The sequence below is a fragment of the Bubalus kerabau genome, chromosome 20 (genome assembly GCF_029407905.1).
Source record: "Bubalus kerabau isolate K-KA32 ecotype Philippines breed swamp buffalo chromosome 20, PCC_UOA_SB_1v2, whole genome shotgun sequence".
NCBI classification, from domain to species: Eukaryota; Metazoa; Chordata; class Mammalia; order Artiodactyla; family Bovidae; genus Bubalus; species Bubalus kerabau.
Window position 1 is genome coordinate 12,133,556 of NC_073643.1, and position 27,571 is coordinate 12,161,126.

The 27,571-nt window shown below is 39.1% G+C and overlaps 1 protein-coding gene across 22 annotated transcripts in view; it reads left to right on the plus strand.

Annotated features, from left to right (window-relative positions):
- LRRFIP2 (LRR binding FLII interacting protein 2) overlaps window positions 1-27,571 on the plus strand; it is a 197,413-nt gene that overhangs the window by 153,033 nt on the left and 16,809 nt on the right. For 8 of the 22 annotated variants that reach the window (XM_055558732.1, XM_055558731.1, XM_055558737.1 and 5 more), the window contains 7 exons: window positions 378-446; window positions 2,722-2,811; window positions 8,457-8,501; window positions 9,873-9,989; window positions 12,935-13,006; window positions 17,532-17,702; window positions 26,214-26,306. In XM_055558732.1, the coding sequence (XP_055414707.1) occupies window positions 378-446; window positions 2,722-2,811; window positions 8,457-8,501; window positions 9,873-9,989; window positions 12,935-13,006; window positions 17,532-17,702; window positions 26,214-26,306 (657 nt within the window). The remainder of the gene's footprint in view (window positions 1-377; window positions 447-2,721; window positions 2,812-8,456; window positions 8,502-9,872; window positions 9,990-12,934; window positions 13,007-17,531; window positions 17,703-26,213; window positions 26,307-27,571) is intronic. The other 14 variants (XM_055558744.1, XM_055558748.1, XM_055558749.1 and 11 more) reach the window with 4 other exon arrangements.

A 27,571-nucleotide genomic window follows, 5' to 3' on the forward strand; every position in this document is an offset into this window, starting at 1 on the left:
AAGATTATAATGCATTGTAATCAGTGGATCCCAGAGGGCCTAGAGGTTTAAAAAGCATGAGCTCCCTAGCAGGTTTTGGCTAGTAGAGTCATGCTTCACCCCCCTTTTTCTTTCATTTAACTTAAAAGGTAAAGTAAATACTATTTTAATCTTTGTGCTCTTTGGAACTATCTTTTGGTTTTGGGTGATTATTCATTATGCCTCAAAACAGCCTTTTGGTTTAATGGTGCTCAGTAGTGGTGCTAATTACAATCAATACTCATAGGGAGCATTTGCGTGTTTCCCAAAGCCTGCCTTCCTGTGCTTATGGTCATGGGAAGACCATATACCTGTAGTGAAACTGCATCTTTGTCATTATCTGCTTTTAATGTCCGTAGTTTCTCGACGATGACACTGCAAGCATTGCGTCTTCTGGTTGTGCCAGCCGTGGGCGAAGGGACAGCGTGGTGAGCGTGTTTTGCATGCAAACACATCTAATAAGTTTTAAAATTGCAACACTGTGTGATCACATGAAATCTATTGCAAACTGAAATTTGCACTTGACAAAATGAGCATTCTCTTCAAATTTAGTTTATATGAATAATTTACCTTCAGAAATGTATTCCTGAGAATACATTTTCTCATTGGGCTGTGTAAGCTTTCCTAATGACACCTCTTATGTGCTAGTCATTATGTACTTGACAGATTTTCACTTTTTATTCTTTGTTGCTGTTTTATGCACATGCATGTATATGCACAGTTCACCAAAAACAAAAAATCCTCAAACAAGATTAATGTTTCCACATTCTTTAAAACTCATTACTATGGATTACAAATCATGCTGCCATTAATTAGTAGTTTTCTTTGCTATGTATTTAGCTATTGTTTATATGTCTTTTAAGACCTGTGAATTTTTTGAGTTGCTGATGGCAAAATTTAAAAATATTGTCTTAGAATTCAACTAGAGTTACAATTGTAAAGGTAAGAAATAGCTACGTTAGAATATAAATTATATGATTTCAGGTTTTTTTTTTTTTTTTTGATGAAGCAAGGAATTTTACAGAGAGCGGATGACATTTTTTCTATATTAAGAATTGATTTGAAAATTACATTGAGGAGAATGGTGTGTCAGCTTAGAGCTAAAAGAAAAAAAGAGAGCCCAATAACTGAGAGGCTATAGAGGCTATAATTCCGTTAAGAAATTAGAAGGCCATTTACTTTGAGTCATGTTTTGTGAAAGATTGTGAACCCAAGTTTTTCTTGGACAAGGGGAACAGCAAGTCTGTGAGCTTTGTTGCCAGAAATACAGTGATTGAACTAAGACAGTTTTGGTTCCTTGGCAAGCCAGGTAATACTCATAATCATGGCTGAAGAGGAAAGAACAGTCCCTGCCACCCTCAAACACCCTGGGAAGTGATGGAGTGGAAGGGGCAGGGGCTTGGACCGTTGCTCCAACCTATTAGTTGCGTTAATAGTGATTCCTTTATTTATTATTTTTATTTATTTCTTTATTTCTTTAATGAGCATGTAATAACTGTCTTTGTAGGTAGGCTTAATATATCACATAAATGAACTATTGAAATTCTGAGATGGTGGGTACCTTTATAGTATTATATGTAAATTTAAGTTGCATTACTATTACTGTAAACAAGAATACTATTGTATGATCATCTCAGCTCTTCATAAAACTTCATATTTGTAAGCCTTAAAGAAGGCATCTGTGTGGATGGGCTTCCAGATTCCTTTCTGGAAGAGAAGAGTTTTTGAGTGAGGTAATCAGACAGAGCTGAGGTAAGCAGTAGCTGATGAGTGAGGTAACAAATGTTCATTGATTAAAGCAATTATACTTCAATAAAAAGAAAAAAATGTTCATTGTTTTTTAATTCAACAAATGCTTATAGAGTGAGTACCAGTTATATATGAGGCACTGTGTTAATTGCTGGGAATAATGTGGCATGCTACACAGGCCAGATTACTGACTTCATGGAGCTTACATCCTAATGAAAGAAATAGGGGGAAAAAACTGGTAAAGGAAGGAACAAAAGGAGAAAGTAAACCTAGAGACTGTGAAGAGAAAAAGCAGGTGATATGATAGAGGACATTGAGTGGAGTGTGTGTCCCTTCGGGATGGGGTGATCAGAGAAGGCGTCTCCAAGGGAGGTGAGCTTTGAGCTGAGAGTTCTTAGGCCAGTGCCAACGGCTAAGGTAGAAAGAGACTGTTGTGTTTAGGGACAGAAAGACACCAGTGTGGTTCCTTCGTTGTTTTGTTCTACAGTTCCTGGTCCTGAGAAGTATGAAAAAGAGGAAACTGGAAACTGGGTAAAAGGCACAATAAATACTCTGCAGGTAGTTCTGCATTCAGCATATATGTGCTTAACAGAGTCGACAGCTACAATGCATTAGATATTTGTGGAAAATAGTAGAGGCTTTAGGTAAATGCTATCCTAGAATCCCTCGTGGTGAGGGTGATGCTCCTTTTCAGGCAGTAGATGATGATCTCTGTAGCATAGAACTCTGACTAAAATTAATAAGAGTTTATTTTAGGGAGCTGTGATGTCATTTTGGAACCCGTTACATTTCTTTCTTACCTTCTTGAGTAGGTAATCAACAGCACTTCCCTCATTTCATTTCTTGATACTTTATCACACAACAAAAAAGGTTTCCCCTCATATGACAATGTTCTTATCGTTTTCTTCTCTCTCTCCTTAATTTTAAAGCATCTCATTTTCTTCTAACTGAAAGGTTTCTGCCGCTGATTATTTTAGTCGCTCCAATCGTAGGGGGAGCGTCGTCTCCGACGTGGATGACGTGAGCATCCCAGATCTGACCAGCGTGAGTGCAGTGCATGGGGACCCACTGTCTCAGGCTTGTGACTAACAGCTAATACAGTAGCTATTTTAAAATCAGAATTTAATTTATTTGAGTACACTAGCATTGAATAGTTTTTTGTTTTGTTTCAAAATGTATACATTGATATGTTCTTATTTTTTTAAACAATTTTTCCTATGGAAATTTTCCAGAAGCAGCCCGAACAATTATTGATATTTTGCTAATTTTGTTTCATCTGTTTCTTCTTCTTTCCCTCCTTTTTTTTCCTGAATTATTTTAAAGCAAATCCCGTACATCATGCCATTTCCCAATAAATAGTTCAGTATGCCTCTCTAGTTAAGAACTTTTTTCTTATTTATTGTATCAGACCTAACAAAAGGATAAAAAACTCCTTAAAACCATCTAATACCTTTCCCATATTTAGATATTCCTGATCGGTCTAAAAATTTTTCTTCTCTTTTCATTTTGGTGAATCTATAAATTTTAGGTGGACTTTGAAGGTTGAACAATAAAATCCACTACTTAGTAAAATGTCACTAATTTGCCATAACTGGGAAGAATCCGAATAGATGTAAACATTTGGATTGTGGCGTTGTTTTTGAAGAAGTGCCTGCCCGTCGCTTTCACTTCATTCTGTGTGCTCTGTGCTCAGTCATGTCCAACTCTTTGCGACCCCATGGACTGTAGCCTGTCAGACTCCTCTGTCCATGGAGTTCTCCAGCAAGAATACTAGATTGGATTACCGTTTCCTCCTCCAGGGTATCTTCCCAATCAGGGATCGAACTGTGTTTCCTGAATCCCCTGCATTGGCAGGCAGATTCTTTTACCACTGGGCCACCTGGGAAGCCCTCACATTCCTTGGGAACTGCATTTAGGAAAGAGTGTCCAGTAGAAATGCCTGGAGGCATTTACCTTAATGAAGGAACCCACAGCAACAGAAGTCTACCTGCCTGGTATTTCTAACAGCCTGATTTTCTGTCTGTAACACCTCTCTGTTGCTGACATTAGTGTTGTTTTTGTGTTGTTTTGCCCTTGAACCAACAACTGCTCTAGTTATCAACTCTTTGAAGCAGATGAGGCAGAGTTTCTTAACAAAAAATTAGACCCTTTTTTTAATGAAGAGATAGTTCTTTACATTTAGCACATCACAGATTGTATTTAAATAGCTACTTCTGAATGGCTGATCCTAGAAAACAATTCTAAGTGTGGTCCTCAAGTGTTCCAGATTGTTGGCTCTCAAAGCTGGCTGAGCAACAGCCCCTGTCTTGGCTTTCATCAGATCAAAGAATCTCTTTGCACCCAAGTTAGAAGACTGGCTCCCAGGTCCTTCCCCTGAAATATTGCCTATTTTATTAATTTGCTTATTAACCTGTTTTTTCATAGATATAATCAGTTTAATTTGTTATGTACACTCTTTCTCTTAAAAACTTTGAGTCCGTTTAGCACCTAATGTGATGTCTGAGTTACTGGTTAGGTCCTCCTTACGTTTATTTCTTCGCAATTTATTTTAGTAACTTATACAGAAGTGAAAAGATTGACTTTATTTTTAAAGTCTTCCACTGCTGCTTCTAATCAAATAAAACTCTTCTCCCAGTAATTATTTTTATTTATCTACACATTTTAATAAAAATTATACATATTTAAGATATATAACTAATGATTTGGATTTGATACACATGTATATAGGCTTCTTGTTGTTAATTTAGTCGCTAAGTCGTGTCCAGCTCTTTTGCAACCGCATGGACTATAACCTGCCAGGCTCCTCTGTCCATGGGATTTCCCAGGCAAGAATACTGGAGTGGTTGCCATTTCCTTCTTTAGGGGGTCTTGCCGATCCAGGGACAAACCCTGCATCTCCTGCATTGGCAAGTGGATTCTTTACCACTGAGCCACCAGGGAAGCCCCCATGTAGGCTCTGCATATGTATATCAAGTCATGCTGTGCACCTTATAACATGAGCACAAGATTCTCCAGAGCGTTAGTTGGTAAACTTGGCCAGCACCCTGTTTTATAGCCTATGAGCCGCAGTGATTTTTTTTTTTTTCCTGAATGGTTGTCTAAGTACCTATGTAATATCCTTAATTTTGCCTCTTGGCACAGCCTAAAATAATAAAGTTTGTTCAAATGCCTTAATATAATACTCTTATCTCTTGATCACACATTATATTAGATTTATGATATGGGTGACAGAAGGGTTGCTGCTTGCTGAAAGTGGCTCTCCATATCATATATGCATAGCTCAGTTGTATCAAATCTCCAGTGTTCTTTTAAAAGAGAAATATAATTTAGAACAAAATGCATCTTTATTTCTAAACAACTCTTTCTATTTCTAAATAACACTTTCAAATGACGGTATTAAAATGTATTCACAACTAAAATTCTGTTTCCATTCAAAAAAATTCTGTTATGTTTTACCATTTTAGTAGGACAGAATTATCGGTCACAGTAGTCATATGCTGAGACAAGGCCAATGGGCCTCTTCATCTGAGAATAAGAAATACCTTTCTTTGAAACAGAGGGTTTCAAAGATTTGACAAGATATGTATTCTAAGAATGGAGAAGGAAATGGCAACCCACTCCAGTGTCTTGCCTGGAGAACCCCAGGGACAGCAGAGCCTGGTGGGCTGCCGCCTGTGGGGTCGCACAGAGTCGGACACATATTTTTCATGTGCTAATTTCAACAAATAATCATGGAGTTTGGACTTAAAGAGAAACGATCTGTGTTCTATGATGTTAAGAGCAAAGCATTTTCAGATTTCCCAGACATAGATAAGATAAAAGCATTTATCACCGAAATATAGAAAAGATGACAGTTGACACTTTGTTTACTGGTTGATAATTTGAAATTCTTGAAAGCAGCAGTGAAGTTTGCCATCATGTGCTCTTCTTTGCAGATTAACACGAATGTAAAATATTACAAGCCTGTTAGCTAGCTTTCCATTTCCAACTATCAAGGAAACCCTTTTCTCGATTGGAAAAATACGTATTTAATTATTTAGGAATGTAATGACATAACATGTACTTGAAAGTTTTTGAGAATAGTAAGCTGTCGTCAGTACTCATAAGCAAGTTCTGAGGTCTTTACTAATGATTTATTTTCAGTCTTCTTTTCTATCTCAGTTTAATTTGCTTGTTTTACAAAATTGTGACCATATAGTATTATATATAGAGCCTTTGTTTTCTGACTTTTCATGTTACTACGTATTCATTTTTTCTGTGTTATTCATAAACAATTTTTGAAAAATCAGCCATAGTCACCATGTTTTACATTAGATCCTCAGACTTTATTTATCTTACAGCTGCAAGTTTGTACCCTTTTACCAGCAGCATTTCCTTCTTTTATACCTTAGCATATTAAATATGACTCCATTTTATTCCATTTAAGACCCTTGCCAGGGTCTGGTGGAGTCTTTGGGTCATCATTTTGAACACTAGCTTCTTGTTGCAGTGCAGCTCTGTGGACCTCCTGGGCATTTAGAATACCAGGTTTCAGCTCGCTTTTTGTCTAAATGGAAGGCTGGCATAACACAGCATGAGGAGGAGAATTGGGGAGTCTCTGGCCAAGTCGCTGCAGCCAAAACAACCGGGCTGCGGTGGGGCTGCTCTCAGCGCTTCTGCTGCTCCGCAGTCTGAAGCTTGGCACGTGGTCAGCCTGGGTTGCGGCAGTCCTGTCAGAGGAGAGTGACAGCAGGAGAATCAGCCCTGTGGTCGACTGGGTCACTGATGCCCCCTCTGAACTGTAAGATTTCGCTCAGGTGTCTGCCTGTTAAGAAATGGATGGGTTGGGGGTCATTTGTTTGAGAGCGATTTAAGGGACAGAATTTCAGATGGACCTGGAAGATTGTTTCTGAATGCTGCCTGTTTTTCTCTTTAACTCATTAGAAGAGAGTTGGAAGGTACTCTAAGGAGAATAAGGCAGTCTATTTAGATGTAGTGTTTCTTTTGTTCTGAGGAATAACACGTTAAATATTAAGCAATATATTTTTACTAGTATAGACATGAGGAAGGTAATTCCTTATGGCGGTATTTGCCAACATGAAAAACTATTGTTACTGCTTGTTTAAGACCCTTCATATGTGACTTTAAGAAGTCAAAATGAAGTAATGTCCATTCTTTTTTAACGGTATTGTAGTAAGAAGCAGCAAAAATAATTCAAAGGCTAAGACAGGATTTATGTTCTGATTTAGTACTTATAGAAAAAGGTGTTTACTGAGACAGAAAATGAACATGATAAATGTAATTTTTAAAAAAGGAAAACTTTCAAATATGAGGAAGTTAGAGTGAAGTGATCTGAACTGAGCCAGAAATAATGATGTTTTGTGTTTTAATAATTAACTGAGGACAGTTTTCAAATCTCTTCTCTAGATTGGGCTGGAAGGATTATTGGTCTAGAAGTTGGGGTCTGGGTATGTTTTCATTTAGTTAAATTTCTCTGTGATTTTTTTTCTCCCTAGTGGTAATTGAGACAGTATATACAGGTAAATAATAGGAAAAAATTGACAAAACTCAGATCTGGATCCAGCTCTGGGATTTAGTTGTTCATCCTTCAGCAAGATCTAAAATTTCTCTTTCCTCAGCTGTACAGTCAGAGTTTTAGGCGAGACCTTTAAGGTCCTTCTCTTCTCGAAACACTGACGGAAACGACTGTAAGGCCTGTCTGTGAGAGAGGATAGCTAGTTATGCCATCTCCAGACAGTAGGATACTACGCAACTGTTAAATGAGGTCAGCCTGTAGGCGCAGAAGAAGTGTAGTTCATTTATTCACTCATCTGACAAGTTCTCAGTCCTTCTGTATGCCAGGTGCTATTCTTGGTGTTAGGAATACAGAAAAGAACATACAGACATGAAGTTTACATTAAAGAGAGAGATCAGATAATAAGTAGATTAGTAAGTATCATGGGGTCAGGGAGTGATAAATGCCATGAAGAAAAATACTTTCTCTAATCTCTGAAACATGGTGAGGGAAAAGAGAATATATGGGATGTGCTTGGGACACCACTGTTAGAGTTTTGTAAAGACTTGGGAGTAGATTTGCCCTTGAGGGAAGCACATGCCCTTTGTGCTGTCTGATTTTTTTCTTTTTTTAGATACTTGTGCATATATTAGTTAAAAAGCAAAAACAAGAAGCATACAACCAAATCCTCGGACTGTGGAGAATGTTTTTGAGGATACATTTAACATGCTGTAGTCCAGTCTGAACTTTTTTGGCTAAGTGTGCTAGCCTTATCTGTGTGTCCTGTGTACTAATAATGTAATAAAGTTTATTGGCTTTTGGTTTTATCAGACTTTTTCTTCTGACATGTATGAGTATCTTTGTGTGTGTGTAACTTTTGCAATGCTAGAGTTTACATTTATATGTAGTTTTCTTTTAATTGTTTAAAATACCATGAAAAGAAAAATCTATGCAAAAGTTCTAACCTTTTTCCTAAGGATAGCTTGCTTACACTGTCTTCCTTGAATAAGAATTGAAGTTAACATCTTGTCTTCTGTGTCCCAACTTTTATTTCAGTTTTAGTATGTTTACTTTTAGGATCCAAATATCAGTTGAACTTGGAGAACTCAAATGGTGTCACTTCTTTTTTTCTTCCCCCTTAAAAAAATCAAAAGGCTCAACATCTTTTCTGATTTTTATCTCTGTTCTTTTCTAGTTGGATGAAAAATCTGATAAACAGTATGCTGAAAATTACACAAGGGTGAGTATATAAATTCCTAAAGAAATTAAGTTCTCGAGGTCACTAGCTTACTTTCCACTACTATTTTATTCTTGATTTTACAACAGTTTAACTCATGGAGTTACTCTTCCTTTCTTCATCTACTTCCTGTCCTTAACCCCCAAATTCCTCTGCAGTTGAATCATGTGAAGCCCTGGGAAGAGAGGAGACAGACTGCATTTTATTTCCTTGCATGTCACCTCTTAAACTTGTGGCTGCTCTTTTGATTTTCAGTCCTCTAGAATTTCATCCTGAGAAGAAACCATTACACACTGGAAATGGGGAAGTGTCTTTAGGAATGGTGGTGACAGACTCTGAAGGTTTTCTTTCTTTTTCCTGTATAGATAAATTATTTCTTTGAAGTGAAATAATTCCTTTTCAGGAGTTGCTTTGTGTTCTTAAAAAAAAAAAGTCTCTAACTTTCTTCTAGAAACATTTTTAGAAAGTCATCCTAGAAAATTATCTGGATTAATTTTTTGCTATGCCCCCAGTGATATGCCAGTTCTGTCCAGTAGAAATATAATGCAAGCCACAAATGTAAGCCACATGTGAATCTTCTAGCAGCCACACTAAAATAGTAAAAGGAAACAGATAAAATTAATTCAAATGATATATTTTATTTAACCCCTATGTCCAAAATATTTTAAGCATAATCAACATGAAAACTTATCAGTGAGATATTTTACATGCTTTTATCCACATCAAGACTTCAAAACCTGGTGTGTATTTCACACCTGAGGAAGAATTCTCCGTTTGGACCAGTCACATTCCAAGTGCTCAGTCGCCGCATGTGGCTAGTTGTCTGCTGAACTGTCTGCCCAAATCTCTGCCGTTTATTAATTCAGGAGCATCATCCACAGCTGAGGGCAAAATGCTGTTGCTCTCAGCTGCAGACAGTGTCTCCAGCTTTTATCAACAAAGTGTTGGGAAAAGAAAAGGTTCTAAAGAAGCAGCTTCAGGAACCTAATAATTAGCATACCAACAGAGCATTCTGGAACTGTTCAAAATCAAGCTGATGTCCTCACCCCAGCGCTGTTTACAGTACAGTAAAGATAAACTTAGAAAACAGACAACTCTTCAAACGAACTGTTTCCTTCTTAGTGATTATGAATCCTAGATTCCAAAAGAGTGAGCAAACGCAGTTGTGCTGAGTATGTCTGAGCCCACCTCTGGGTAACCCCCGTTTCCCCCCGCCCACCAAGGCCAGTCTGAATTGCTTGTGGACTGCATTCGGTGACTTCTTATCCACACTGTGTTAGAGCTCTTCCTGTCACCCTGCCCCACTTTTAGCTTCCACAGCAATTTATTTTTAAAGAACTAAGACTTAAAAGTGTCATCTGTCTTTTTCTCTAGCCTTCATCTCGAAATTCTGCCTCAGCGACGACCCCTCTAAGTGGAAACTCATCCAGGCGAGGAAGCGGGGATACCAGCAGCTTAATAGACCCAGACACCTCATTAAGTGAATTGCGGGTAAACCACCATTTTGGTTTGCTTTTTATAAACATTTTTTATTTTTGGCTTCTTTGTAGTATACTAGAACCATTTAATATTTAATGTGACTTGGTAGGAAGGCAAGAAGTATGAGTTCTTTAAAAAAAAAAAATTGTTAATACAGTTCAAGAATGTGACTAGGGTCTGAAAGGAAGGAGATTAGTTAATTCTCTTCTGTTCTCTTTCTTGAAGATTTGATGGTATTTGGAATGAGCTCTGCTAGTTTACAAATGCCAAAAAAACTTTCTAATGTGTGTAAAAGTCATCCTTTCAAATAATTGGCCACATTTTAGATGGAAAATATGTGGATGTACAGGGAACCAGACTTTGGGGGTTATTAGTCTTTTGAGCCATTATAGTATTATTTGGCTGCTTGAATACAGTTATCGCTCAGTTTCATGATAAGACAACTATGATAATATTTGGGGTGACAGAAATACCTGAGTAATGAAAGCTCATTTAACCCGTTAGTTGAGCCTCCAGTCTCATTAATAACCCTTTCAAGATGTCTGTGAATGTCTATTTGCTGAGCATGCTGTTTGTGAGGAACGGGGCAAGGGTAGTAATAAAAACTGCATTTATTCATTCATTCAGCGTTTATCGAGCACTTGGCCGCATAGGTTCAGGCAGTAAAACATACTTTGGAAACCTGAGGAATTCACTGTTTCATGGAAGACAAGTGGATATAAACCAGTAAAGCCAGGTGGTGTGGTACTACCATAGTAGCAAGAGTAAGGCTGTTAAGGGAATTCAGAGAAGCATCGTCTAAATTGGAAGAGATAATGAAAGGCTTTTCAGAGGAGACAAGGAGTGAAGGAACAGTAAAAAGTAACCAGGCAAAGAAGCCAAAGCGTGAAGGTGTTCTCTGATAAATTCAGAGAACCAGAAGGTTATCTGTGTAGCAGAGTTGCCAGAGGATAGGATGGAAAGTGGGGATTCGTAATGGATGAGAGAGAAGGCTGGAGGAGTAATGATGGGCCACATCTCAAAACACTTTGTGTGGCCGCCTGAAAGGAATTCAGGTTCACCCTGACAACAGTGGGATATGAAGCAGGGAAGCGCTGCTATCGGATTTGCATTCCTAAAGGTTGACCACAGGCTGGAAGAAACCTTGGAGGCAGGAACTGTTCCTCTGTGGTTGAACAGTGGGGAGGAGATGAGCAAGTCAAAACTAATGGGAGGAAATGCAGGCAGCTTCCTGTGAAGAGAGTGTTGGAGGCTGGAAGTTGATTGGTCAATAGTGTTGAGAGGGTTTTTGTTTTCTTTTAAAGGCAGCCTTAGTTATTATTTTTATTGGTTGGATTGAGCCAGTAGAGAGAGACCATGAAGTTAAGAAAGGAGAGGAATAACTGAACAGAAAGTGCCTGAGTGGGTGAGAGGAATGTCCAGATAAGGTTGGGGGGAGGTGGGTGCCCCTTCCCCCGACACAGTAGAGGAAGCGGGAGGGACCGTGGGTGACCCAGTCAGATTGCAGGCCGTCAGGAGCAGGAGTCCGTTGTGTGATACGGGCAGCTTGTACAGCGGGCTGAGGATCAGCAGAGGCTAGGGGACTGCTGCAGCGGCAGTGGCTGTGCAGGAGGCGGCCCAGGCCACGCTGGCTCTGACTCTGAAGGGGCCCGTGTTGTTGAGCTTTTAGTACCAGGCAGAAGCATGGAGGGCGCAAAGTAAGGAAGCTCAGCTCTTGCCTTTAAGTGCTGTTTTCTAGTCCAGCGAAAGACAGGAGGATGGGGCCTTCCAGCGTCCAACTCAGCTTGTGCTGCCATTTACAACCTCTTGGAAGGAAATGAGCTTGTATGTCCTAGTATCTGGCTCTTAGTAGGCACTCTCTGGTGGCTCAGACAATAAAGAATCTGCCTGCAGTGCAGGAGACCTGGATTCTATCCCTGGGTTGGGAAGATCCCCTGGAGAAGGAAATAGCAACCCACTCCAGTATTCTTGCCTGGGAAATCCCCATGGACAGAGGAGCTGAGCGGGCTACAGTCCATGGAGTCTCAAAGAGTCAGACACAACTGAGCGACTAAGCACAGCACAGCATAGGCACTTGATAAATGTCTGTTGAGGGAACCGAGGAGTAAAAGACAAGCCCACCGGTGAGGGAATGAAGAGGCAGGGGCAATGTTTATATGATGTAACTCTGTGCAGTGGGCCATTGTTCCTGCCTGTAATTGTAGAGTTACTTTCAAGGGCCTGTAGCTGTTATTTCCAACCTAAATCAACCATCCAGAATAGATCTTACGTAGCAAGGTTGGGTACAAGGGAGACAATATTTTCCATTTAAAATTTGACCTGCTTTACTTTTTTTATAAGGATTATGGTAACATTTGGAGCAAAGACTTTTCTCATCATTTAAATGGTGTCCTCAGGATAGACTGTCTCATTTGACATTGTATTTAAAAAGGTTTGTGTTTCATTTCCCTCCCTTTACTTCTCTTCCTCCCAAATGAATTGTGGGCAATAACCAAGTCATTGGAAGACAACTTTGTTCATACCTAGTTTTACATTTTTTAAAAACTTCTGCATAACTCAGTAAAATTTTCAGCTTGTAATTAATTTGCTGCATATTTTACTAGTTCTCGGTGAAGTGTTATACTCAAAATTATTTAAATGATTTATACAATTTTCAAAATTGTGTTTTAAAAACTGTTATAAGCAACAGCTTTTGTCCATACACAGCCCTGCCCCCGTTTGCTAATATTGCTTCAACAGGAGTCAATGCCAAGAAAATTTTTACTCTGTCGAATTGATTACTCGAGGGCCTTCCCAGCCCTACCGTCACCTGTGCTGTTCGGAGTGGCAGCCACGTTTGTGTACTGTGACTTCTCTTCTTTTGGTCTGGTCTATTCAGAAGTAATTCACATTTTCATGAATCCTTTGAGACTTTGCGTGTGTGGTTTTATGCAATGGTTCATTCCTATGTCCTGCAGGATATCTATGACCTTAAGGACCAGATTCAGGATGTAGAAGGGAGATACATGCAGGGGCTTAAAGAACTAAAGGTATCAGGGCCCTCTCTGCAGCCCAAGCATGCTCTCTGTGCGCAGAAGTGTCAGTAACGGTGGTTTCACGGGTTCTCTTAACCCCACTGCACATGGCTTTACTAACAGTGTTTGTCTTTCAAGCATGTGCTTAACCTGCAGTGAAAGGCGAACTTCCAGTCTCTGCTGATATTTACGTGTGTGGTGTAGTTTGTGGAACATTCAGCAAAAGATAGCCGGCCTCAGTTTTTAAACCTTGTAAAATACTTACATATCCCTTGTGTCTTAGCCTTACGAAATTGAGTTAGGCAAAAACCTAAGAAATGTTCTAAGAATATTTTTTTTATTGAGAATTAAACCTTAAAATTCTTGCAAGCTAAATAAAAGAGCATTGCCTATTTCTGTCACCAAATGCAGTCAGTGTTAGAAACAGGAGGAAGAAGCGTCTGAGAGAGAGAGCATTACCATAAATAACCCCTGTGGTGGAAAGACCCTAAAGCATGAGGACTGTGTTTTGGTGTTGTTTTTACATATAGGTCAAAAAGAGTTACACACATTCAGTGCCTTAAAGAATTTGGAGGTAAATTTAAATAGGGATCTTCCCTGGTGGCTCAAATGGTAAAGAATCTCCCTGCAATGCAGGAGACCCAGGTTCAATCCCTGGGTTGGGAAGATCCCCTGGAGAAGGGAATGGCTACCCACTCCAGTCTTCTTGCCTGGGAATTCCATGGACAGAGGCTATATTCCATGGGGTCACAAAGAGTCAGACACGATTGAGCGACTAACACATTCACTTTTTAAATGGTGGCAGGAATGGCTACCAGTTTTCCAAAGAAGTATAGGTGTGTGGCAGACCTTTTAGTTATAAATGGCACTTGATTATCATGCTCTTCCCTGTGTTTCCTTAAGAAGTTCAGGTCTAATATTATGAATTACTGTAAGTTTCTCTGAACACAGGCATTTCCCTATTTAACATAGACACCAGGCCTCTAAAAATGTGTAAACAAGGCATTCAGAAAGGTGACTTGGGCAATGCCCCAGGAGCACGGTATGAACCTAACAGGCAAAGGCTTTGCTCAGCTGCCCTGGCATGACTGGACTTGGGCCAACTACCAGCCAGAACCTTCATGCAGGTGATTGTGGCCCAGAGGCACACAGTTAAGACTCAGGACCAGAAAGAGGGGGGAGGCCCGTGGAGAGCATTCCTGGGGTGCCTGGACTCCACGGACAGCCGTGTGTGGGCATTGGTGACCATCAGGAGAATCCCAGTTAGGGTGCCTATGTGCTCTCGTAGCCTTATTGCTCTCATCTTCAAGTTTTGGAGCTATGACTTGGAAATATCTTAGATCAAGGGAACAAATTCAGGACTTTTCAATCAGTACATTCATTTTAAAGTATTGAATGTAACATAATGTATCAGGAAAGCAAATGATTCAGAGGAATTCTTGTTTTTCATTTTATTTTGAACATTTTCCTCTTTTTGACCTACCATTTATTGCATTCTTTGAAGGATACAGAAAACCTTATTTGAAACTGAATAGATAAGACCCCTTTTCTTAATTCATAGTTAGTGTATAATTGAACTTGACTTCAGATTATGTTTATCCTTGAAATGAGTCTTTTAAACAGAAGAAAAAAATCATTTAGGAAATCATCCAGTTGGTGGTCAAAGCACAGTGGTTGTTGGTGTACCTGTATCCTGTTAAAAAGGAATGCTGGGGCATTGCTTATGACATTATTCTCAAGTACGTCTGCCTGTGAGGGGTGTTTTCCCACTCCAACTTCCATCCATCGTCACCTGGATCTCATTAATAGCACAGATTGCTGGACTCTACTCCCAGATTTTCTCATTCAAAAAGTCTAGGATGGGGTTATTGAAAATTTGCGTTTTTAGCCAGGTCCTAGATAATGTTGTTGCTTCTAGTCTAGAACCTACACTGAAAATCAATTCCTTAGATACATTTAAGTAAACTAATTCCTTATGGGTATCACTGTGTGAACTAGATTAAAATCATTAAAACTACCTTGACACTTAAACTAGTCCTCTGTGGTCTGTTGTTTAAAGAAAAGTGACTTCCATACTTTTTATGTCAGTTTTATTTTATATGTTGTATCCTTGCAGCTGCTGCTTACACTGCCTCAGATTCTGGTGTTCATGTAGTCACACCCCATTTTGTGTGGGACTGAGTTGTGAGGATGACTTTTCTTTATCTTTTTTTTTTCATTTTTGCTATTTGTCTCTAAGATGGATCAGAATCATTCTAAATTCTGCACTGTATGGGGTTGGCCTAAAAGTTTGTTCATTTTTTCTGGGAAAAAACCCCAAAACATTAATATACTCCTGATTTGCAAACAGTTAAGTGTATGTGTTTGTGTATCTTTATTAAGATAAAATTCACATGCCATAACATTTACCTATTTAAAGTGTACAGTGTAGTGGTTTTTTTTTTTTTGCATAGTCACAGAGTTGCACAGACATCACCAGTTTTACAGTATTTTCATTACCCCAGAAAGAAACCCCATACTAATCAGCAGTTGTTCTCCATTCCTTCACTCCCAGACCACCAGTCAGTGTTGTCTTTTGTGATTGACTTTTTACTTAATGTTTTCATCCATGTCATAAGATTCATCCATGCCATAACATGCATCTGTGTGTGTATGTATGTGTGTGTATATGTAAAAATTGCTGGGTAACATTCCAGTGTATAGATTTACTACATTTTGTTTATCCATTTATTAGTTGATAGGCATTTGAATTGTTTATAGTTTGGATCCATTATGAATAATGCTGCTGCAAACATTTGTGTCCAGTTTTTTGTATAGATATATCTTTTCATTTCCCTTGGGCAGATTACCTAGAAATAGAAGTGTTGGGTCATAAGGCAGCTCTATGTTTAACATTTTAACTTGCTGCCAGACTGTTGGCCCGAAGCAGCTGCGCTCTTTTACATTCTCACTAGCAGTGTATGAGGATTCTGGCTTTTCCATTTCTTCACCAACACTTGTTATCTGTTTTTTTTATTATGCTTACTAGCCATCCTATTAAGTCTGGAGTAGTATCTCATTATGGTTTTGGTCTTATTTCTTTTATAACTAATGATATTAAGAATATTTTTATATTCTTACCATTTTATACCCTCTTTGGAGGAATATCTGTTCACATCCTTTCCCATTTTAAAATTGAATTGTCTGTCTTAATTCTTGATTTCTAAGTGTTCTTTATATATTCTAGATACAGGTACCTTATCAGACATAAGATTTACAAATGTTTTCTCCCATTTTTTGCACGGTCTTTTTTATTTTCTTGATGATATAGTTTGTAGAATAAAAGTTTTTAATATTTATAAAGCCTGTTTTTTTCTTTTGGTTTCATGTCTGAGAACCCACTGCCTACTCCAGAGTCATAAAGATTTACTTCTTTGTTTTGGGGGAAGAGTTTTATAATTTTGGCTTTTAATTTAGGACTGTGATCCATTTTGAGTTAATTTTGGGGTATGGTGTGAGGTAGGAGTCCACCTTTATTTGCTTGCATGTGGATCTCAGTTGCCGCAACACAGTTTATGAAAAAAACTATTTTTCCCACTGAGTTGTCTGGGCACCCTTGTCAAATATCAGTTGATCATAGATGTGTAAAGGATTCTGGACTCTCAGAACCCTCAGTTCAAATATCATTGCTCTTTTATTTGTTAACATTTGCATCAGCATTTTAAAAATACAGAAGTGATGATCTTTTCTATGTGAAATGTTTTTCTTTTTAGCTTTAAAAATGTTGCTAGGTAATAGTAATCTACCAAAATAGAAGCAGCTATTCAGAAACAGACTGTAAGCTATCTTAGACAGGAAACTTTGAAGTATATGAAAATTTAGGCATTTAGTGGTAGCACTTTTTTGGGGGTGGGGAGGGGAGCTCTCAGCCTGGCTTGTGTTATCTGAGTTCCCCAGCCAGGGATTGAACCCAGGCCCTGCAGCAAAAGCATGGAGTCCCAACCACTGGACCACCAGGGAATTCCCCTGGTAGCTCTTTTTAAAAAGAATAATTGTTTTTGTGTCGCTTATTTTAAATGGCTAATATTTGAATAATTTCCAGAGAAAATGTGAATACATTTATTAATATCATGGAGAGCAGGAAAGTACTGAAAACACAGATCCAAGAAATGGTGAAATTCAAAGGAGTATGAAATTTGCTTGTATAAAAAGAGGCTATATTCCCTGTCATTGCATTCAGAGTACCAGATAGCTTGTTGTTGAAACTGCAGGAGTAACATTTCTGAAAACATGAATGAGTTTTCATTTTGTGACTGTTCCCTGTGACTCTTCCATGTTGTCTGCATGCCTTTTCGTCTTTCAGAGGCTGCATCTCTGCTTTTGTTTTCTTGGGTAGCAGAGAGCCCATAGAGGGCTTGCAGCGGCACTCTTGGCTGACTGTCGTCCTCCTGCTTCATGTGCTTGTTACTAAACAGAGTTTCCAAAGCTGCTTGTATTTTGCAAAAATGCATCTTCATGTGTTTGTGCCAGGGCTAGACTGATGACTCTGACTTTCATTTAGGAGTCTTTATCTGAAGTGGAAGAAAAATACAAGAAAGCCATGGTTTCCAATGCACAGTTAGACAATGAGAAGAACAATTTGATATACCAAGTAGATACCCTTAAGGATGTTATTGAAGAGCAGGAGGAACAGATGGCGGAATTTTATAGAGAAAATGAAGAAAAATCAAAGGTAATTTGCTCATTTTACATCATGCCTTTCTCTGGGGTCAGAAAACTAAAACCTGCTATTTAAAAAGTACTGTTTTCTTCTGTAAAATGGGGCTAGTAATACCTACATCATAGTTCTGTGGTGAGGGGTTAATGATTATTACTGACTATAAAGTGTTTATTTGGCACATAGTATATGTTCAGTGAATGGTTGTTAGTATTATCGATGAAGAATAAAGGAGAATTAACATACCTTTCTTAAGTGCTGGGTTTGATGGAGGAGGCCAGGGTCCCGGGGAATGGGATTTCCCTAAAAACCACTTGGTGCAAGGAGATCGACAGAGCATGAGACTGCCATTCCTGGAGTGTTTGCCTTTTTTAATTTTTATAAGATTTAGTTTATTTTCATAAGGGGAAACTTATCACATCCTTTAGTTTCTGAAAATAGAATGCAGTTCAAATTTTATCTTTTTTTTCTGTCTCTTAATTTGACAATTACAGTGAATTACTTCTTCCTGTTATAACTGAAACTCCACAAAGCTCCAAAGACTTTCAGTGAGATGGCTCGTTGTTTTCTCTTTTCTTTTTTTCTTCTCTTCTCTCTTCTTTTCTTCTCTCATTTTTCAAGAGAACCTGTTTTCTAAATGATTGGGGAGAAGTCTTTAACCGGTTATTTGGAAACAGCAGTGTGGAGATGTGGATCAGAAATCAGCAGATGTTTTCTTTAGCGATTTGTAAGCTATATTGTTAAAATGTGCAGATGGAAAATAAAAGCCACTGCCCAAGGCCTGGTTTTGCCTTTTGACAGCCGCAGGAAACAAGTTGCGTTCCCTTAAAAGTGTATTGGATTTTTTAAAAAGTGCTGAAATCAGCCCAAGCAGAGGACAGATGGATATTACTATGAAGAAATGAGTTGCAGTACATTGTATTAAAAAAAAAAAAGAAAAGAATTTAGGAAATGTGCTTTGGTGAATTGTTAGAAGCAATAACAATCTGTATTTGTACGTAATAAAGGGAGAAAAGGTGTTAATATAACCTCTAAGGGACCCACATTATTACTTAGACTCTGTAGGGATTTCTTGAGGACTGAAAATGCTCATTCCAGTCTGTTTTCATCACTTTTACAAAGTGTCACGAAGTATTTGCAGCAGGGTTAGGGGAAGGTGACTGCAGCCATGAAATTAAAAGACGCTTACTCCTTGGAAGGAAAGTTGTGACCAACCTAGATAGCATATTCAAAAGCAGAGACACTACTTTGCCAACAAAGGTCCGTCTAGTCAAGGCTATGGTTTTTCCTGTGGTCATGTATGGATGTGACAGTTGGACTGTGAAGAAAGCTGAGCACCGAAGAATTGATGCTTTTGGACTGTGGTGTTGGAGAAGACTCTTGAGAGTCCCTTGGACTGCAAGGAGATCCAACCAGTCCATTCTGAAGGAGATCAGCCCTGGGTTTTCTTTGGAAGGAATGATGCTAAAGCTGAAACTCTAGTACTTTGGCCACCTCATGTGAAGAGTTGACTCATTGGAAAAGACTCTGATGCTGGGAGGGATTGGGGACAGGAGGAGAAGGGGACGACAGAGGATGAGATGGCTGGATGGCATCACCGACTCGATGGACATGAGTCTGAGTGAACTCCAGGAGCTGGTGATGGACAGGGAGGCCTGGCGTGCTGCGATTCATGGGGTTGCAGAGTCAGACACGACTGAGCGACTGAACTGAACTAGGGGAAGGAAGGCTGAAGAGGCAGAGTGCAGGAGATTTTTAGGGCAGCAGTGGAAGGAAATGGCAGCCCACTCCAGTGTTCTTGCCTGGAGAATCCCAGGGGTGGGGGAGCCTGGTGGAGCCTGGGGGAGTCGGACACGACTGAAGCGACTAGCAGCAGCAGCTATTCTATATCATACGTTGTACATGTATCACAACTCACAGAATGTACAACACTGAGAGTGAACTCTAGTGTCAGCTATGGGCTTTGAGTGACAGTGACATGTCAGTGTAGGCTCGTTGATTGCAACAAATATATCCCTCTGGTTTAGGATGTTGATAGCGGGGGAAGGCTGTTCTGGGAGTGGGGCGGGGGCTCAGGGGTATTGAGGAACTCTGTAGTTTCTGCTGGATTTTGCCTTAAACTCCTCGGAAAAATAATGTCTAAACAAAAGCAGTAGGATAAGAAGACTTGCATCTAGATAAGGTGATAGAGGCTTCTGGGTGTTCTCATATCGATGACAGCAGCTCGTTGACTATGTGGTGATGTAGTGGCTCCTCTCTGACTCTTCCTGTATCTCATCAGCCAGTTTTGGAGAGTCCAAGCCATCATACTTTTCTTAGTCCTTGGACTTTCTTTCTACCTTGCCACACGTTTTTCATGTCTGCTTCTGGCTCTTGCTTATAACAGAAGAAAAGCTCATGCTGTGTATTGAATGGTCAGTACTAAAGTTCTTATCTATCTTCTCCAATGACCTTGAGCATTAAAAAAAAATATCCCTATGATAAGCTGTTTTAACCAACTTCGTTTTCCCTCCTGTCATTTTCTAGGATATAGAGATGTCTTAGATTACATAGAGTTATGGGGTTTTTTCACTTTGTTTTTGTTTCTAAATCTTGTGTTTTTGACTTTGAAAAGTCTGTGTGTTTTCTTTAATGCCCTGGGAATCTGCTTCAAATACGGTGATGTAGAAGACTTTGTGGGTATGTCTGTCTCTGATGCACCTTCAGCCCAGCCTCTCTTCTCCTAAACAGATACTGCCTCACACAGGAGATGTTCCTGTTTCCTTTACACAGCAATATTCATGCCACCTTTCAAAATGTCTTTCGTGTTTTCTGCTGGGATTATGGTAACTGCGTCTTACGTATTGTGTCTATACTTCAGGGAAAGAATGCCTGGTTAGGAATGTCTGCATTATCGTAGGGAATTCTTTTTCTTTTTTCTTTCCTTTCCTTTTTTATTATTATTATTTTTTTACAGTTTATCTGAGATATAACAAAATGTTCTATTTCAGATTTTAAACAGACCCCCCCCACAAAAAAAAGAGAGAGAGAGAAGCATATCATGAACTTTCCTGAACCCATCACTGACCCCAAACAGGCCATCAGTGCATAGCCAGTTTTACCATGTCAACTCCCCCCACTCAGTTTGTTTGAAGCAAGTCCCATATTTTAATATGAGTTTATTATTTTATTTATTTTTGGCCACACTGTATGGCTTGTGGGATCCTAGTTCCCTGACCAGGGATTGAACCCAGATCCTGGGCAGTATTAAGTGCCAAGTCCTAACCAGAATATTCTGGACCACCAGAATATTCCTGAATTTAATATGAATTTAAACATGTCCTCTCTTTTTAAAAATATAATGGCAAGACCTTCATACTATATATATCCTGTCATTGTTAAAATTTCAGTTGTTTCAAATGTGATAAATGATTTTTCTTTTTTATACTTAGAGTCTTGGTGAGTTGCACACATTGGAGTTGGCTGTCTTGTCTTACAGATCTCTATTTATAGGTTTCCTTTCATCTCTTTTTCTCTCTTGCAGTTTATGGGTTGAAGAAACTGGACTGCTGGTCTTAACAGTTTCTGACAGTCTTGGGGATTTTGCTGTTTCATTAACATGGTTCTTTACCATGCTCCTTTTTCTTCTGTGTTTCCTATAAATAGTTAGGTTTAGAGGTTTAATCACACGCGGGTTCAGTCTACTTCATAGGTTCTTTTCCTTCAGAAGGCCCAGGTATAGGGCATCTCTGTGATACTGCAACAGGGTGTCTGTATCCACTAGTTGATTAGGGGTAGCAAAATAACATTCTGTTTTTATCTTTACTGCTTTATTTTTCCATCATTGTTTTAAAATAGCTTTATTGAGATATAATTCATATACCATATACTTCATCTATCTTAAGTGTACAGTTCATTGGGTTATTTTGCATCTTCACAGACAAATGCAGCCACAACCAATTTTGGAATGTTTCATCACGTGAGCAAGCAGCCCCGTACCCTTCAGCAGTCCTCTCGCTCTCAGCCCCTCAGCCTCAGTAACCACTGCTGGTTCTACTCTCTGTCTCTGTCGAGTTAGTTGCCTTTCATATCAGTGGAGTCATATACTATGTAATCTTTTATAATCGGCCTCTTTCACTTTGGTTAATATTTTCAAGTTCATCTGTGTGGTACATGCATCTGTACTTCGCTCGTATTTATAGCCTAATAATATTCCATTGTGTAGATATATACCATGTTTATCCATGTGTGTATTGATGGACATTTTTTTCACTTTTTATCTGTGATGAATTATGCTGCTGTAAACATTTGTGTACAGGTTTTTTTGTGGGAACATTCGTCTTTCTTTTAAATATTATACCTAGAAGTGGAATTGCTGGGTCATCCGGCAGCTCTGTGTTCAAACATTTAAGGAGTAACCAGGCCCTTTTCCAAGTTGCAGCGCCATTTTCCATTCCCTCCGGCGGTGTGTGCAGATTCTGATTTCTCCGCATCCTCACCATCACTTGTTCTTATCTGAGTTTCTTCCTCGCCATCCTAGGAGATGCTGTTTTGGAATGCATGTCCCTGATGACTAATGATTTTGAGTATATTTTGATATGTGTACTGTTTGTACATCTTCTATGGAGAAATGTCTGTTCAGATCCTTTGCCCATTTTTAAATTGGATTATCTTTGTGTTATTGCATTGTTAGAGTTTGTATATTCTAGATCCAAGTTCCTCATCAGATACGTGGTTGGCAAATATTTTCTCCCATTCCATGACTTATCTTTTCACTTGACTCTGCTTTTATTTATTAGTGTAAATTGCCCTTCATCCCTTATTACTCAGTGAAACAGTTTACAGAGGAAAGGCAAGATAAAAGCATGACTCTTTTCCTTTGTTTACAAGTTTTCAAAATAAGAAATTGTTTAGCATCCTCTCACAGTGACCAATTATTAATTATTTTTTAAAAACCATTATGAAGGGAGGAATTCGTTTGATGATTTCCATCCACTGTAGCTTTATTCTTACTGATTTTCAAGTTGTCCCACTTTTGTCTAAAGTGAACATCTTCAGGTTGATTCCCAAGTAATTTCGACCTGAGTCTGATTGGCTCTGATAGCTTCTTTGCTGTATAGTGTAAGCAAGTTTTCAGGGCTTGTCTGGTACATTTTCTGCTCCAGACCTGAATCAGGTGTGAACCCGAGGAGCCCTGGTTCTCTCTCGCCGGAGCAGTGTGGGTGCTCGGTGCGTGTGCCAGTGTTGGTGACTGTCTCTAGGCCTTTTCAGTGCTGCATGAGCACCATGTGTATACGGGGTATGCTTTTGTTTTTAAAGTCAAAATATGTTATGTGGATAAGTGCTAATTTCTGTTCAGACTTAGGATTTTTACTTGACCTCTCTGTTTTGCATATGCATATCTCCTTCTTCTGAAACTACCCTTCCCAGTTCTCAGAGTCACTCGGGATGGGAGTAATTTTGTTATATTCTATTTTCATCGCTTTATCCCACAGTACCTAGAATAGCAATACCAGCATTACCACCAGCAGTATAATTACTGAAAATAGTTAAAAGCATGTTTGTTTTTTTGTGTTTGGTTGTTATTTTACTGCTAGGCTGTATATAGTACAACCATTGTTTTTAAAGTTACTTGAAATAGTTTCTCTGTGCTTATACCACTAACTGGATACATATAGCTAGGTTCACTACATTTCCTTTCAATATTTAGGAATTGCTTTTTCAACTTTTTTATTATGAAATTATTTTTACTTTTAATTGTGGTTAAAAAAAAAAACATAACAAAATTTACCATCCTAACTATTTTAAAGTGTGTATTTTATTAATGTTTATTCACATTGTTGTGTAACAGCTCTCGAAAACTTTTCATCTTGTAAAACTGAAACTCTGTATCCATTAAACAACCCCCCCAGTTCCTCCTCCTGCTCCTGGCAGCAGTTCCACTTTCTGTCCCTATGAGTTTGACTCCCCCAGGTACCTCATATAAGTGGGATCATATTTGTCTTTTTGTTACTGGCTTATTTTACTTAGCATACTGTCCTCAGGGTTCATTCATGTTCATAGCATGTGACGAGATTTTCTTCCTGAATAATATTCCACTGTATTTATGTACCACATTTTGTTTGTCCTTCATCTGTCAATGGACACTTGGCTTGCTTCCACAATGAAATTTTTTATACAATTTGTGAATTATTTACACAGATCTGAAGTCAGATCAGTAACAAGAAAAAATTCAAAGAAGGCAGTCTTTTGTCTCATTCTCTTTATCCCTCTCTTCTCCTTCCTTAAGGGAACTTTTTTAATTAAATGGATTATCCTCCCATTTTTTTTTTTTAATCCTAAGAAGACCTTTTTCCCCATTCAAAAAATAAAATGTATTTGTGTTTCTCCTTTCTTAGAAAATGGTAGCATACTGTACTATTTTTCTGTATCTTGATTCTATCACCTGATGAGAGCTCTTCCTCTTTCATTTTTTTTATCACTAGACTACAGTTTGTACCACCAGTTTCCTATTAATGGACATTTGAGTTGTTTGCAGTCTTTTGCTCTTCAAAATAGTCCTGCAAAACCAATGTACTGCATAGGTCTTTTTGTATTTTTGCTGGTATCTGTGCAAGTCAGAAAAATGAGTTTGCTGGATCAGAAGGCCTGGTAACCCTGCTGGACATGATGAATTCTCCTTTGTCAAGGTTGTACAATTTTGTATTCCCACATACTGTAAGAGTGGGCCTGTTTCCTTCTCCGTACTACTTTCCCCTGAGTATATTGTTAAGTTTGGGGACTTTTACTGGTGTTTGGGTGAGAAACACAGTTTTATTTTGCATTTCTCTTAGTACGGGCATCTTTTCATACTCAGAGCAATGTACTTCTTTTTCTGTGATGTCCCTTTTTTTTTTTTTTTAAGCCTATTCTAATAATAGTGGGGTTTTCTCCCTCCTCATTTCTAATTTTCAAAGCTCTTTATATGGAAAGTTGGTATCTTTTTGTCTCCGATAAAACTTAGTACTTGTCCTTCTTTGTGTGTGGTGCTTTGCCATCGCCTGCCGCTTGTCCCTCTTTGTGTGTGGTGCTTTGCCATCGCCTGCCGCTTGTCCCTCTTTGTGTGTGGTGCTTTGCCATCGCCTGCCGCTTGTCCCTCTTTGTGTGTGGTGCTTTGCCATCGCCTGCCGCTTGTCCCTCTTTGTGTGTGGTGCTTTGCCATCGCCTGCCGCTTGTCCCTCTTTGTGTGTGGTGCTTTGCCATCGCCTGCCGCTTGTCCTTCTTTGTGTGTGGTGCTTTGCCATCGCCTGCCGCTTGTCTTTCTTTGTGTGTGGTGCTTTGCCATGCAAACGTTGGCTTTTGTGTTTTGGCGCCGCTACACCTGCTTGTGGAATCTTAGTTCCCCACCCAGGGATCAAACCACTGCCCTCTGGAGTGGAAGCATGAAACCCTAACCATTGGATCTCCAGGGAATTTCCCAACAGTTTTAAATTTTTATGTAGTCCAATTTTTTTACCCCGTTCCCCTTCTTCTTTGTGGATTTTTGAGTCATTTTTTAGTAATGTTTTATCCACTCCTTGGTTATAGCAATAAACTCATCTTTTCTCTAGTGACTGTTTCTAACTTCCTTTCTTCTGTCTCTGTTTTTCTCTCCCTTTTCTTTCTGTGCATCTCTTCTGCTGTGTACTGTGAAGTTTGCTTCCAGTTTTCTTTTTCCATGTTTATATCCAGTTATGCCAACACTGCTAATTTAAAAGCCTAGCTTTTCTCATTGATTTGAACCGCTTTTTGTCTTGTTGTTGTTTAATATGTAATTGGGCTTGCTTCTGGATTTTTCTGTTCTAGTCCATCGGTCTGTAGTCATGAGCCATTACAACAGTTTTAATTACATAAGCCGTATAATAATGTTTCAATATCTAGTAAGGTTAGCTTTCTTTTTCTTTTTGTGTTTTTCCAGCTATTTTTTCTTGTTTTTTCTCCCAAATAAACTTTATAATCAACTTATGTTGCTCTGTGGAGAGAAAAACCTGTTGTTATTTTTATTTGGACTGCATTAAACGCATAGGTTATTTCAGGGGGAACCAATATTTTTATGATGCATCGTTTTATTCAAGAATGTGGTATGCCTTTCCATTGGTTCAGTCCTACTTTTCTGTCTTCCAGGAATGTTTTATATTATTTTCCTCGTATATATTTTGGGTATATCTTGTAAGTTTACATGTATGTATTTTATTTTTTGATAGTGTGTTTCTTGTATCTTCTCTCTTATTTTGATCTGTGGCACTTCTTGAATTTTGCATGTTAATTTTATAACCTGTTGTTTTACTAAAGTCATTTCATCATTCAAAGTAAATTTGCCATTGATTAGTTTGGGTTTTCTAGATATGTAATCATATGAGATGGCTTGAGAATTTCCCGAGCCTTTCCATAGAATGCAGGATTTGTCTAAGTGCGTGGCAGTGCAGGTGTGTGTCTGCTCACACGCAGCCTCTCTGTTGTCACACTGTAGCGGCTCCAGTCTGTCGTGTGCCGCCGTCTCTGTTAACCGTGTCATTTCTTTAATAACAGGAGTTGGAAAGGCAGAAACATATGTGTAGCGTGCTACAGCACAAGATGGACGAGCTTAAAGAAGGCCTCCGACAGAGAGATGAGCTAATTGAGGTACGTGCGGGAACTGTGGAAAGACCTTTTCTGAGGAGAAAATGCACTGAACGGAATGAGGGCGTGTGTGTTGGGAGGGAAGGGGGTTAAAATGCCACAAACCCTGTCCTTGTCTCTTCACACTGGCTGCACCCTAACGTTTTACAAGTGTGAAACATGAGAGCAGGCTTAAAAATGACTACTGTGAGCCCTCTAAGTATTTTCTTTTTAATAGCAGAAGCTTTTGTTACTGCCTTGTATTCCTAAGCACATTCTCCCCTAACGGTACCTTAGGAAGTGGGCAGAAGGAGACACTACAGGGTACCATGGTCCTTGGGAATGTAGTGAATGCTATATTTGGGGACATGATTCTTGGGGAAGAAGAAGTTTGATCTTCACTGAGGTAGGTGCACTTCTGAAATGGCTAAATGAAAAGAAGTTGTCTGGATACCTGGTGGGAGACAGAAGCGAAGCTTGGCTGAGGCTGCAGCTCAGGTTCCCCTGGCAGGGAGCTCTAGGACCGCGGCAGGGTCCTAGGAGGGGAGCCCCGTGGGCCTCCAGGAGACCTTTGACAGCAGTTCTCATCCTTTTGGGCCTGCTACCTGGCATGCCTCTCTGTTTTTCCTTAAATGTGGTTTTCCTCCGAGGTTGCCATTTTTTAATAAATATAGGATTAGGTTTGCTGGGACCGGCTCCTGCTTGCTTCCTCGGCATGGTTTCCCAGCACGTCTCGTGCTGATGAGCAGCGGCGCTGTGGTGATGTGAGGGAGGCCTGCTCCAGCGACCTGAGATGCCTCTCCTGTGTCACACTCAGCTCATCCATGTCCCTAGTGGCTCAGGACTCCCCTCCCCCCTGCCTTTCCCCCTCCTTTTTCTCTTCCCCCATGGATCTGACTCACTTAATCTCCCCCCATGCGGATGACTTTAAAAATGATTTAATCGAGGAAAAGAAGTGATTCTATTTGTGGATTTATGTTACTTTTTTGTCATTCTTGAGAATAACAACTTGGCTTGCTGAAAGCGGGTAGAGTTTGTGAATTCTAAATGCAAACAGATAGGCTTTGAAAATATCAGGTTACATATGGAGTTAGTTGTCTTAGTTTTTCCATATATGGCAAGAAGTATATTATCCAAAATCTGTGTCTTGTTGGCATTTAAAAATAATGTGTGACTTCTTCTCCCTTTTTGTCTTCTTGTTTTTGTGTGTCAGTATGCCAGCCACTTACTTCTTTTCCTAGTTAAAATATATATTTTTCCTCATTACAGTTTCAAAAGAATGATAAAAC